This window comes from Silurus aristotelis (genome assembly GCF_946808225.1).
Source record: "Silurus aristotelis genome assembly, chromosome: 23".
Lineage (NCBI taxonomy): Eukaryota > Metazoa > Chordata > Actinopteri > Siluriformes > Siluridae > Silurus > Silurus aristotelis.
The window spans coordinates 4,450,035-4,463,332 of record NC_139596.1 but is presented as its reverse complement, the minus strand read 5'-3'; the positions used below and the strand labels follow the sequence as shown (position 1 = coordinate 4,463,332).

At 36.7% G+C, this 13,298-nt stretch overlaps 1 protein-coding gene across 1 annotated transcript in view; it reads left to right on the top strand.

Moving 5' to 3' along the window:
* The window catches only part of ebf2 (EBF transcription factor 2), a 23,038-nt gene extending 11,577 nt beyond the window's left edge, over positions 1 to 11,461 (top strand). The window contains exons 7-16 of the mRNA XM_083526975.1: positions 4,779 to 4,860; positions 6,496 to 6,637; positions 6,896 to 7,026; positions 7,237 to 7,363; positions 7,526 to 7,614; positions 7,705 to 7,770; positions 7,978 to 8,155; positions 8,429 to 8,611; positions 9,021 to 9,188; positions 11,030 to 11,461. Of these exons, the coding sequence (XP_083383101.1) occupies positions 4,779 to 4,860; positions 6,496 to 6,637; positions 6,896 to 7,026; positions 7,237 to 7,363; positions 7,526 to 7,614; positions 7,705 to 7,770; positions 7,978 to 8,155; positions 8,429 to 8,611; positions 9,021 to 9,188; positions 11,030 to 11,061 (1,198 nt within the window). The 3' untranslated portion in view covers positions 11,062 to 11,461. The remainder of the gene's footprint in view (positions 1 to 4,778; positions 4,861 to 6,495; positions 6,638 to 6,895; positions 7,027 to 7,236; positions 7,364 to 7,525; positions 7,615 to 7,704; positions 7,771 to 7,977; positions 8,156 to 8,428; positions 8,612 to 9,020; positions 9,189 to 11,029) is intronic.
* The last annotated feature ends 1,837 nt before the right edge of the window (positions 11,462 to 13,298 follow it).

Genomic DNA, 13,298 nt, shown 5'->3' with positions numbered 1-13,298 from the left:
TCCATTAATCTTCTTTTCTCAGTCCCTTAAATGATTATTTAGATTTGAGAAATTTTTCAGTATAAATAATGTTGAGTTGCCTGGGTACTGTGTTAAATACTTATCCCTCGACTCAACCTTGCTAGATGTCCTCAGTGATGCCCATATTTAACACTGCATGACGAACTGAAGGTAATTCTGAATTTCACTGCCTCAGCTGTTGCAGGGTGTGTAAATTCCTCTGCAAATAAATGAAACGTTTGCTGTTATCCTCAGATCATTCCAAGGATCGAGAAACTTTCTTATTTGGATGATTGACCCATTATAGATGCTAGTTCAATGCATGAAATGAAGAAGTCATAATGTCCGATGAATCTATTTAAAGTATGTGTTTAAGTAGAAAAAAACTCACACTGATGTAATGTTGGTAACTCATACAAGGAGACCCTAACAGTGAGGGCTGAATAGAATAAATCAGGCAACCTCAGGATTCCATTTACAGTGTGTGTTAAGAAAAAAAGCCTTAATTTAAGTGTTTCACAAGGAGGCAAATTCTGACATGGAAAGGTGAGAGCCCTGGAAAATGCCTGGTGCTGTTTTCATTTCGTTTACTCATGGAGCCGGGGTGTGAAAGGTCCCGGTGTGGTATGTGGTGACGGGGTATCGCTTTAGCCACTCTGCTCTATGCACCCTGTTAGCGGGGTCAGAGGTCACCTGCACAGGGTGTTAACCCCCATGACCAGTCTAGCCCTGGTCTGCCATGGGACTCTGGGAGACCAGAGTATTTATGACTGACTCTTCAACACCCCCCTCCTTCCCCCAGCATGCATCACACTCACCTACAACTTTCCCCTTTTTGAGGCAATAAAGAAAGTCATCCTATTATATAAAGAACTATGTGGAGTATATTTATTTGTAACCCGAAAACACTTCAAAATGTTTTTGATAACTTTTTAAAGCACAAAATGATGCTTGTTTTTGCTCATGCACATTGTTACATTGTTATTTTCAATTCAATTCAAATTAATGTATTTTTATTTGTAACATTGCTTCAAGGAGCTTAACAGAATGAAATAGACTGCAACTGTAAATTTTAGTGTCATAAATTAGTCCCTATTATGTTGTTACTAATGAGTAATCCAGTAGGGACAGTGCCGAGCAAAACTCCCTGACATGTGTTCATGTGCAATTTAGTTAACATCTATCTGTTCATTTAAAGCCAGCAATGTTTGCAAGGTTTATAAATGCCATTTATAAATGATCTGCACATATGAACAAGATGGGTTTGATGTTATTGGATTTTCACAAACTTTTAATGGTATACAAAATAATGCTGGAATATAGTCAAGTTTAAATAGGAACACGTGTATGTGTCTGTGACTTACAGTTCACTGTGTCATCAGTGGTGCTGGAGAATCTTTCAGCATGTCAATATTTTTAATGCCTCACATCTGGTTTCCTAATTTTCCTCCCCCCTGAATCCCTCCATGTCATGACACTGTTTTGTTTTTCTAGGGAGGGTAAAGGGTTTAGGTGGAGGAGAGGGATTTTGATAAGTGATCATCCTAAATCTTAAAACACCAACACAACTCTTCTTTTGGTCATTCTCTTTCTTTATGAGGTTTTTTTTGCCATTTTTTGTAAATACTTTATACTCCTATCATTATTATTATTATTATTATTATTATTATTATTATTATTATTATTATTATTATCATTATTATATTATATTATATTATATTATATTATATTATATTATATTATATTATATTATATTATATTATATTATATTATATCTTGTTGTAATTCTTAATTATCATAGTTTTAATCAAACCTTTTTTATCAGATATAACATTGTAAATAAATAACACATAATCAGGCTGAACTTCACACATACATTCGTTTATGTGAATATTACTTCTAAAGTCAATATTATTTTACTAATATTTTTTATATATCATTTATTTACCACAACATAATCAATTATAGACAACCGTAAATGTATTTATGTTTACAAATATTCAGAGTAAATGCCACAGCTTTTGCTAAATCCCATCTATAGCCACATTATGGACTGTGTTGTTGCTTGTGCACTATGCCTGTTTTTTCTACATTAAGCAAGTTGTCACTCTTAGAAGGCAGTTCCATGCTGAGAGTGTCGTGTTTGGTCTTGAGAAGTGAGGCAGATGCACACAAAGGCCATTCAGAGGCCTGGCCAGGGACTCCCTCTGAGGCACTGTGGAAACTGATCCCCTGGCTTAAGACTCAACCATACCTTTTGTTTCCTAACAAGTGTTCCTAAGGATGCAAAGGGAATTGACCGTTGCCTGACATTATAGATTAATACACCCAGTGACATCTGCAGCTCAGAATGGGGCCATTGCTTTCACTTCTGCAACATTGTGCTTTTATATAAAAGGGAGGTTTAAAAAGAATCATTAATGTCCACCTGATTGTAGTGCTATTAATGCAGAAATATAAATATTACACATTTTTAATGAGTTAATAGAGTAATCATTTCACAATTGATCAAATTCTTGTTTTAAACTTACATAAATATATGTGTTTACTAATGAACACACATTTATCAAAGCCTACCATTACTCCTCCCAACCCCTCCATCTGTTAAATCTAAATACCACAACAAACCACAACAATGGTTGATATGTGTTGATATTAAACTTTCCCTTGCAGAACAGCTGAGATTGGGTGGGTGGAGGGATGTTGTGTTGCAATACAGGGATGTTTGGGAGGCCTAATTAATTATGCAAGATAGCTCTAATTATATTGCAGCAAATGGATGCATGGCAGAAGGTGCGAGGCACTGAGCCTGGGAGATTTGCATGCTAAGTGGGCAGGGAGGGGGAAGTGACTAATGCATGCTAATGTGTCCGTGGCCATCGTGCTTAATTTTAGCTGTTCACAGCTGGGTACCGCTGACTCTTTTAGGGGTGAAAAGTTGATCAAATGGATAAGGATGAGAACAGGGTGGGTGAATTTTATTTCAACAAAAAAGTTGTCTAGAAGTAACATTCCAGTAGATGAAGAAATTCAAAGGAGCAGTTTGTCATTTAGTAACTCTCTGCTGTCTACCAGGTAACCTGCAAATGCAGTTAAAACAATAATAATTGAGTTGAATAAAATTTAATAAAAATTCAGGATAGATACATTTTATGTTTAAAAAGTAAACAGATGACTGAAATAGTGCAATTTCTAAAGGCACAATTTTTCACAAAAAGTGTATATTGGTAATATTGTTGGTTAAATTAAGAAAATGCAGGAATGTGGGCAGTCAGAGGTTGGCATTGACCTCACAGCTCTGTGTGTCCGTGATTTGATCTTGAGCTCAGGTTACTTTATGTGTATGTTTTTTTCATATTTGTTCCTTACATTTAAGTTGGTTAGTTAGCTGTGCTTAATTGCCTTCGGGTGTAAATGAGTGTGTGAATGAGTGTGTGAATATATTCATAGTGACCTGCAATGGGTTGGTTTTCCTTCCAGTGGGAATTGTACGGCCTTGAAAATGAATATAAAAAAATGTAAAAAGGCAAAAGGAAAGTATTGTTTATAACATGTTGTTTAAGTGCAAATTAAGCAACTTATCATTAGTGCTGTGCATATAGAACTGTGGACATCTGTATATGGTCGTGACACAGGATGGCAATAAAATCCACTTTTTCTTTATTAAAAAAATTTCTAGATTATCTACTGATATCCACCTCTTTTCCACACTATATTTATCTAAACAAATTTAGGTATCTAAATGAATGTGAGAATCTTGAAAAAGTCATTGTGTTGCAGGAGTTATGTCTTTTTGAAAACATGGACAAACTGTTCATTATTGCTTTAGGATTGTTTGTATCACAGCAATATGAAAATAATCAAATGATTTTCAAATATAAACACTGTAATATCTTAAACAGTTACATTTCTGGATTGAAGGTTGTGTTCAAATTCAATTCTGCTGCAATCTACAGTCTTTACTCCACTTTAAATAACTAAAAAGAAAATGACAGGGCACTGTCCTGATGCTAAGCTTTCATTATTATCCTGGTCTAGTCTGTCATAGAAAATACACAAACTTTATATTAGGATTTGTCATACAATTCCATATAAATTAGACTCTCTTTCTGCCTCTTCTCTCAGTCGGTCTTTTGTTGGAATATTAGTTCCCAGTTGAATTTTTTACATTTCTGTCCCTCCTTGCTTTACATTGGGGACTTTGGGATTGCGGCAGATCTGGGTTGCCATGGCAGCAGTACCATATTGCCGGACGATACACTCTTGTGATTTGAAGTCTTTTCTTCTCCGCCACTTTTTCTCTACTCCTCATCTCCCTCATTTCTTTTAGTCATGTCCTCCGATATATTACACTGATGTTTACTTTAGTACACCACACACAAATTCACACCTAAGAACACACTATCGCAACAAATCAGTATAAAAATTAAATTATATGCTGTAAGATGTACATGCCTCCCTTTCCCACTCTGCCAGCTGCATACTCACAGACCTGCCCCATGGGAGTTTCACGCACTGCATTGTGGGATACTGTTGTCCCCTGGGCCTATACTGCTGTTTTGAGTATTTCTTGTATTAAGTTCAGATGTATTTAAATGTTAGTCTTTAAAAAGTAGAACTATTGGATTATTGGATTATTTTATGTCTTCATTTGTTCTTTCATTAATCATTTTTTCTATCTGAATCGTTTATCTGTAAATAAAACAGAAGATTTTTTTTTTGAATTTTTCATTGGCCAACATGTATTAAAGTCTATTTTTGTGTTCTGTTCCCCACAGATTTTTCTTGAAGTTTTTTCTCAAGTGTAACCAAAATTGTCTGAAGACAGCAGGGAACCCAAGAGATATGAGACGATTTCAGGTACAAAACCAACCCGAACATTTCATATAATTTGCAGCTACAGAAGACATTTACAGCAAATGCACAGCGGCCGTCTTTTTCGGTGGCTCCAGTGTTAAAAACTATTAACTATTTGATTGTAATCATATAACAGTTATGTACTCTAGGGTTATAGGATAAACAGCAAATTCTTCATTTTTCTTTAGTCCATAATTGATTTTTTATACTCTAATATTTTTATATTTCAAAATGTATCTATACGTTTGTATGTTTTAAGAGTAATTTAAGGATGGCTAAAAATGGATAAAATAAGAGAGAGAAAGAGAGGGTGTGAGAAGGGGAGTGAGAGTGAAGGAAAATGAGAAGTAGAAGGTGTGGGTTAACTGGGAGATGTAGAGAGTGGAGGAAATAAGCCGAGATGTTTCAGGAAGTTGTCAAGATTTGAGTGATTGGTTCCAGATGTGGGAGGTCAGGTTCCATGACCCAGGAAGTACTCACTAGGGACCTTCCCTCCTCACTTCCTCCTCCATGTCTTTCACTACCACCCGCCCCCATTCTGACATCCCTTCCTCTTGCCCTCCTTTACTATCCCGTCTTCTTTCCTTCCATCGTGTTTGTTTTAACTCTTATCCTCTGACTCATGCTGAGAAATGACTTCCACGTGGGTCCCACACCTCTGTGCATCCCTCTACAGAAGCACTAATTTACAATTATTTATTTAGAGAATAAACAGTGTCCTCTGCCTTTTGCCATCTAGCCACCTGAAACATTTGACCATTTCTATTAAATCTAATAGGTTTCTTCCTTTTCATTTATCCCCTAAACTTTCATTACTCTTATTTTACATTGATTTCATGCCATGAGACACCTTGCATTAAATTCCAGTGCATCACAGGGTCAGTGTGCTTTTAGGAGTGATATTAAAAGGTCAGAACACACCATCAGTCAGTATATTCTAAAGAAACCAGGAGAGATTCCCTCCATATGGTTGATGGCTTTGAGAGATGAGGTGGACCACAGAGACTTCCTATGCACCTCCTGCTCATAGGCCATAGCATATTAACACATTATACAGTGATTTTACTGGCAGCGTTTAACACATTATACAGTAGGTTTACTGGTCGGTGCTATTAGGTTTTGTGTATCTGTTCCACACTGTCTTGGGTTGTCTGTTTGCAGTGTCTATTGTCTACACTGTTTGCACACGATGCACTTTATGTGGCTGGAACAACTTACTTTAGTCCTTAGCTCTGTGTTTTTTTTTTTTATGTAGCTTCATGTTGTTTTTATGTAGCAACAGGGCTCATTTCATCATGTACTGCATCAACTATATATGATTGAAATGACACTAAAAGCTTCTTGACTCGACTTGAAAAATATAAGGAGATGTTGATGGAACAGAGAAATGGACAATTAGGGAGAATCTTCAAGGATACTAAGAATTATGGCTGAGAGCAGAACAAACAAGTATAAAAAGATGGAAGAAAATCTTTGTATTTATAATTATATTAAATATTGCATGGGTTAAGGAGAGTCAATTTTCCATGAATCATAAGTGCCACTGAGGGGTATTTAAATGGGAAGCATACGATGCACCAGTGCAATAAAACCCCCTGAATGCTTTACAAAACATTTAAACCTCTTTTCTCCTGTTAGGTGGTCCTCTCAAGCACTGTTAGTGTGGATGGTCATGTTCTTGCAGTATCTGATAACATGTTTGTACACAACAACTCCAAGCATGGCCGAAGAGCACGAAGAATGGAGCCAGGGGAGTCATTAGAGAACACTATGGAATACGGTGAGATGAGTAAGAAATGGGTGTTTTGTCTTTTTACATGAAAACTCAATTTCTACTAATTATATCTTTTTTTTTATTTTTATAAATTGTCACGGGGAAAATTGGCTTAATTTTATTTTTTTGCACAGTACAGAATATACATCATATACAAATATGCATTCAAATAGTTTAATGCTAACATTGATTCCAGCACCATAAGTACAACTCTGTCACCATGACATAATAATCTTCATGAATAATCTCTTTCTACATAAACAGCCACCCCATGTATAAAAGCCATCAGCCCAAGTGAGGGCTGGACCACAGGTGGAGCGATGGTAATCATCATTGGTGAGAACTTCTTTGATGGTCTGCAGGTTGTGTTTGGGAGCATGCTGGTGTGGAGTGAGGTAAGAAATATTAGACTTTCATAGCTTCCCTACAATCATTCATCTGATCTCCTGTTTATTTGTGTGATGGAACTTTATTTTTTTTATATTTATATTATAAAGATCAATTTAATAAATTGATTAGTCATGTTAGTATCTTCTAGAGCTGTTTTAATCACAGGATCTGATCAGTCTTGAATTTAACTGATAACTGTGTGTGTTTTTCAACAGTTAATCACTCCTCATGCAATCCGGGTTCAGACACCACCAAGACACATTCCAGGGGTAGTGGAAGTCACACTGTCCTACAAATCAAAACAGTTCTGCAAAGGAGCTCCAGGAAGATTTATTTACACAGGTATGCAGAAAGTTTTTGGTGTTTCTTTAATGTTAGTGTTATTCTGTACATTTTATATCCCTAATTTAATTAACATACATTTTCTAATATATTTTATGACTCTATGTGTGCCTTTTGAAATATACTCTTTTCTACTGTTGACTCTGATTGATTTATCTTTAGCATTGAATGAACCAACCATAGACTATGGCTTTCAGAGGCTTCAAAAGGTTATTCCTAGACATCCTGGGGACCCTGACAAACTGGCAAAAGTATGGAATTTCCTGCTACACTGAACATCTAAATCACTTTCTTGCATGTGCACTGACAGTGTTTAACCACTTTTCTGGTTTTCTGCTTAGGAGATGCTGCTTAAAAGGGCAGCAGATCTTGTGGAAGCAGTCTATGGAAATACACACAGTAATCAGGTAAACATGAAAGACTGCTGTACTCAAGTGTGAAACAATGACAGGTTAAGGCTTGAGCATAATATTTTCGGGAAATGGACATCCTGAAGGTATCATTCCAAATGGAAGAAGCTTTAAATAGAATCATGAAAGCACCATACATATAAGTGCATAACATAGCTTTATACACTCAATATGTATAACGCTTTTTGTCTTATTTGGCTTTAGGACATGTTGCTGAAGAGGGCAGCAGACATTGCTGAAGCTTTGTACAGTGTGCCACGGCCCCACAGTCAACTACAGGCTCTGCCCAGCTCCCCAGTGCATGGCAGTGTCATGGGACTAAGCTCCTACCCATCTCAGCTGGGTGTGAGCATTGGCGACCCCGGACAAAGCAGTGGCCAAGGTGAGGGAGTCCAAAGAATGTTATGAACAGTATTTTAGAGTGTGTTATGCCGACTCAGCAAACACTTACATGTGACACATTATTACATAGTATGTTAGGACAAATATCTCAAAGCAACAGGATGGATAGGTCCAGTCAATAGTGGGTGTAACAAGGCATATTAAATATAGTGTACTAATGAAAAAGATTAAAACAAGTACTGACAGGCACACTGATTAATTCATTTGAAATAGTTGCAGACTGTTACCAACATCTGTCTGTCTTCTTGTAAAGGTTACATGCGTAATTCTACAAGTTTGTCACCACGGAGCTACCCATCTGCATCCACCCCTCAGCAGTCCACCTACAGCTCTGGAGGAGGCATGAGTGGAGGCTATGGTGCTGTACCCATGGGTAGTCTAGGCATGCCTGGGTCTCCTGGTTTCAGCAGTGCCTCCCCAAACAGCTCTCCTTATGGTAAAGACTGTTGTTTTACTGTTGTGAAGACTTTTTTTTTAATTTTTTTATAAAGTGACACATTTCAGAGTAATTTGTTTGTAAGAGTTTTTGCCATTTACCAAAAGGTTTCCCCTGTTGCATAAAAAGCTTTGTCTAGTATAATGATTTGTTTGCTCTCGATTTCCTATAAGGTGAAAACAGTCCAATAAGAAGAATAAACATTTTTTAACTGTTTTTCAAAATTGTACATTTATACAATTAGACCTACATTTTATACAGCTGGACCTTATTTTTAAAGATTTAAAGTGTCAAAGAGGAGGTGTCTTTTATTTGCTAACATCTAACATTCTGTTGTGTCTGTTCATCAGTATCAAGAAATAAATATGGCTTTTAACTCTATCCTCCACCCTGTTTCTCTCTTTTTCAGTTATGCCATCGAGTCCCACTATACCAGGCTCTAGTTCATCTTCCTCTCTTCTGCCTTTCTCATCTTTTCCATCAGCAACCAAACAGAAAAGTGCTTTTGCTCCTGTCTTGAGACCACAAGGCTCACCTTCACCTGTCTGTCCCACTTCAGGAGGGAATGGCTTCAGAGGTGACAACCACTGAAATAAAAATTCTGTTTCATAAAAAAAGAAAGCTCACCTTTCAGCAGCCATTGTAGTATATTTTCTTAAGGGACAATACTATAGAAATGAAAATTGGGTATATTTTAGCCGGTGTGCGGTTTGTGTAGCAGTATAGAGTTACTGTTCTCTGAAAATAACTCAATGCAGCAATTATTGTCTAACTAGCTGACAACAAAAGTGAGTACACCCTAAGTCAACATGTAAACACTGTTCAAAGTGTCAATATATGTGTAAGCACCATTGTTAAGTAACACTGCCTTAATTCACCTGGGCATGGAATTCACCAGAGCTGCACAGGTTGTTGCTGAGATCCTCTTCCCCCATCTCCATAATGATAACACGGAGCTGCTAGATGCTAGACACATGGCACTTCTCCACCTTCCACATGACGATGCCCCACAGGTGCTAAATAGGGTTTTGATCTGGAGATGTACTTGGCCACTCCATCAACTTCACCTTCAGCTTCCTCATCTAGGCATTTGTCATCTGAACAGTGTGTTTGTGGTTGTTATTATGTTGGAAAACTGTCGTCTGGCCCAGTTTTAGGTTTCTAGCATTATGTTCTGCTTCAGAAAGTCACAGTACATGTTGGAATCCATGTTTCCCCCTTAATGAACTCCAGCTCCCCAGTACCAGCAGCATTTAAGTAGCCCCAGACCATGATGCTACCACCACCATGCTTGACTTAAGGCTAGACACAATTTTCTTGGTTGTCCTCGCCAGGGCGTCACCACACATGCTGGACACCATCTGAGCCAAACAAGTTGATCTTAATCTCATCAGTCCACAGGACATAGTTCCAGTAGTTCATGCTCTTGGACAGGTTGTCTTCAGCAAACTGTTGACAGTCTTTCTTGTGAGACAGCTTCAGAAGAGGTTTCCTTCTGGGATGACAGCCATGCAAACCGACTTGTTTGAGCACTGGTCTGAGCACTGACATGGGGATCTTCCGCTTTTGCAACCTCTAAAGCAATGCTGGAAGCACTCATTCATCCGAATTTTAAAGCAGCTTCTGCACCGCATGAGGACTCAACTTCTTTGGTGGACCCTTGTGAGGTCTGTTCTGAGTGGAACCCATCTTTAAAAACCTCTCTAGGACCCTGGCCACAGTACTGTAATTTAGTTTCAGGGTGTTACTGATCTTCTTATAGCATAGTCATCTTTTTGGAGAGCAACAATTCTAATTCTCAAATCCTCAGAGAATACTTTGCCATGAGGTGCCATGTTGAACATCCAGTGGTCAGTATGAGAGAATTGGACTCAAAGCACCAAATTTTAACTGCTCTAATACAAAATACACACATTTGTATGGTTCTGTCAAGCAGACAAAAAACTGAACATGATGAACAGGACATGTGGCTTTGCATGATTACACGACATGAAGCTGGTATCACTGAGGGTGTACTCACTTCTCTTGCCAGTTATTTAGACAATAATGGCTGTATGTTGAGTTATTTTCAGAGAACAGTAAATCTGTACTGCAATTCAAGCTACACAGTAACTAATTAAAAATATATATCAACGTTTCATTTTATAGTATTGTTCTTTGAGACGCTATACTAAAATGGTTGCTGAAATGTGAGGGGTTTACTTACATTAATATATATATATATATATATATATATATATATATATATATATATATATATATATATATATATATATATATATATATATATATATATAGAGAGAGAGAGAGAGAGAGAGAGAGAGAGAGAGTTATTGCATGATTACATATGAATTATTTACTGTTTATCATGTATTTATTTATTAACAGAATTCTTTTTTGTCCTTCTTTTTCCTCTAGCAATGACTGGTCTCGTTGTCCCACCAATGTAGAAGAAAATTGTTATGAGATAGGATTTTTAACAGCTGATAGTCCATTGTTAAAATGAGACTAGTCTTGATCTCTTAATGACACACAACAGTACACATCGGCCACACAGAAAGAGACTGCAGACACTTAACAGCTTACAACAAGTGGTGAAATACATCATTCTTTACTAATAAAATGGGACCGGACGATGAAAAGTGAACAGCTTTGTGGAACTTCACGGAGAAAAGACAGTATTTTTTTATTAACTTCTTAGTTTATAGAGGCTTCACCAGTCTCAGTCATTTATGATGATTTTTCTGTGATTAATCTGTATAATAATCACATGACCAGAGGACTCTCTTACAAAACATTGTGCAAGTTTCTGAGACAAATGTCCAAAGCTTTTTTAAGGTTTGTGCAGAAACCTTGTTCATAAAAGACATTTTACAATGATACATGAACATTCCATTTATAGAAATGGAGAATTTTATTTTCTTTCTTAACTTTGAAATAAGGGAAATTATCATTTTTACTTCTCAGAGATGTGATTTGATTTCCTCATATATTGACTTATTTAAAGAAAATGCTATATAAGTTATTATTTTTTAGTTTAAGTAATAATAAAACACTTTTTAATCCTATTTGCAATTGTTCTACTTGTAATATCTTATTACTGTGTTGCCATTATTTTTATGTTGTGAGTTTATAATGAACGTTATGAGCTTATTATTTCTAAATCCAAATGTTTCCTGGATAAATCCTGGTCATTATGTTAGGGTGAAATTACTAAATATTTTTTTAAACCGCTCACTGCATACAGCTATAAGGTTTTCTTCCAGTATCATAGATAAACTTGCCTTTAGTTGTTATTCGGTTAATTATTAGCCTTATATTCAGAGTTTGCATGCAAGCTCTTCTTGCATAGGACATGCAGTAAATACTACTGTATATGTTTACACATTTTGTAGTAGAGAAAAAAATCTAGTTCAGAAATACTACATCGGAATTATCTTTAGCAGGGTGCTTTATATTTTCAGCAGTGTTACACTTTGTTTCCCCACAGAATCTGTAACTATGCAGTACATGATTAGGCTTGAACTGTTTGTGATCACTGTACGACATTAAAGAAAAATAAAAGAAAAACTATAATGCTACATTTCATTTAGAAATAAAAGTCACCAATCTTCTTCATATGTGTGTTTTGGTAAAACTGCCTCAGTGCATTTTTCTCTTAAATCTTTAATACCTGCATTCCTGTAAAGTCATTAGGTGGTGGGTTCCAGTAATTTGGTGTCAAATGTTAACATGATTACATCTGAAGCCAAATGTAATTATGTTAATAATTGCCACAAGCAAGGTTGAGCCAACAGTACAAAAGCAAAATAAATTTCATAGCATGTACAAGGTGTAAATGTAACTAAGCAATATATTTCTATTCTCACCTCTCTCACATTACATCTTCTGTAAGCACTATAACCAAGTCATGGCTGTGTTGGCTCTGCGAGAAAGGAACACAGTGCTTTGGACATGTTGCCAGTCTATCACACATATTTGCACTTTTCATCACACTGGGGTTATTTAGTAAAAAAAATTTGGGTGATGGGTGGAAAATGTAGACCTCAGAGGAAATGTGCATGATGTGCATAATTGGAGAACACGAAAAATCTACTCACAGAGAGTAACCAAAGCTCATGTTTAAACTGGAGACCCACTACGAAGCAGCACCACCTGCAATAACACCTCAACTATGTAGTTTTATTTGAATATGCTAAGACAATGCAACCAAACCCTGCAAACTGTCAATTGTAGACTGCAAGTTTAACTGTATTTCACTGAAATACACAATTATACCTCTCAGTACAGCTGCAGTGGATTCAGCAAAGTTTTTTTTTGCACTGGCACGGATAGCAGTTATTACAAATGCAGTTCCTGACTACTTCTGTCACCTTCGAGTGGCACTTGCTATGAAAATCCAAGCTGTTGTCTACGCCTCAACTTCCTTCTTCCTTCTCTGTCATCTCCCTCTCTCAGTCTCTGACTCCGTCACCCTCCCCCTCCTCTTCTTTCTACTAATTTGACAAGTTAAATTCTGCTTTGTTGTCAGCGCCTCGGCACTCATCAGTCTAATACATCCTTCTGCCTAGAGGCATAGCAGCCATATGTTGCTTTCTAAATGATTCCTTGGCGTGATTTTGTTGATGTTTATCTGGCTGAGTGATCAGACACACCATTTTAACATTGATTTAAAAAAAAAAAGTTT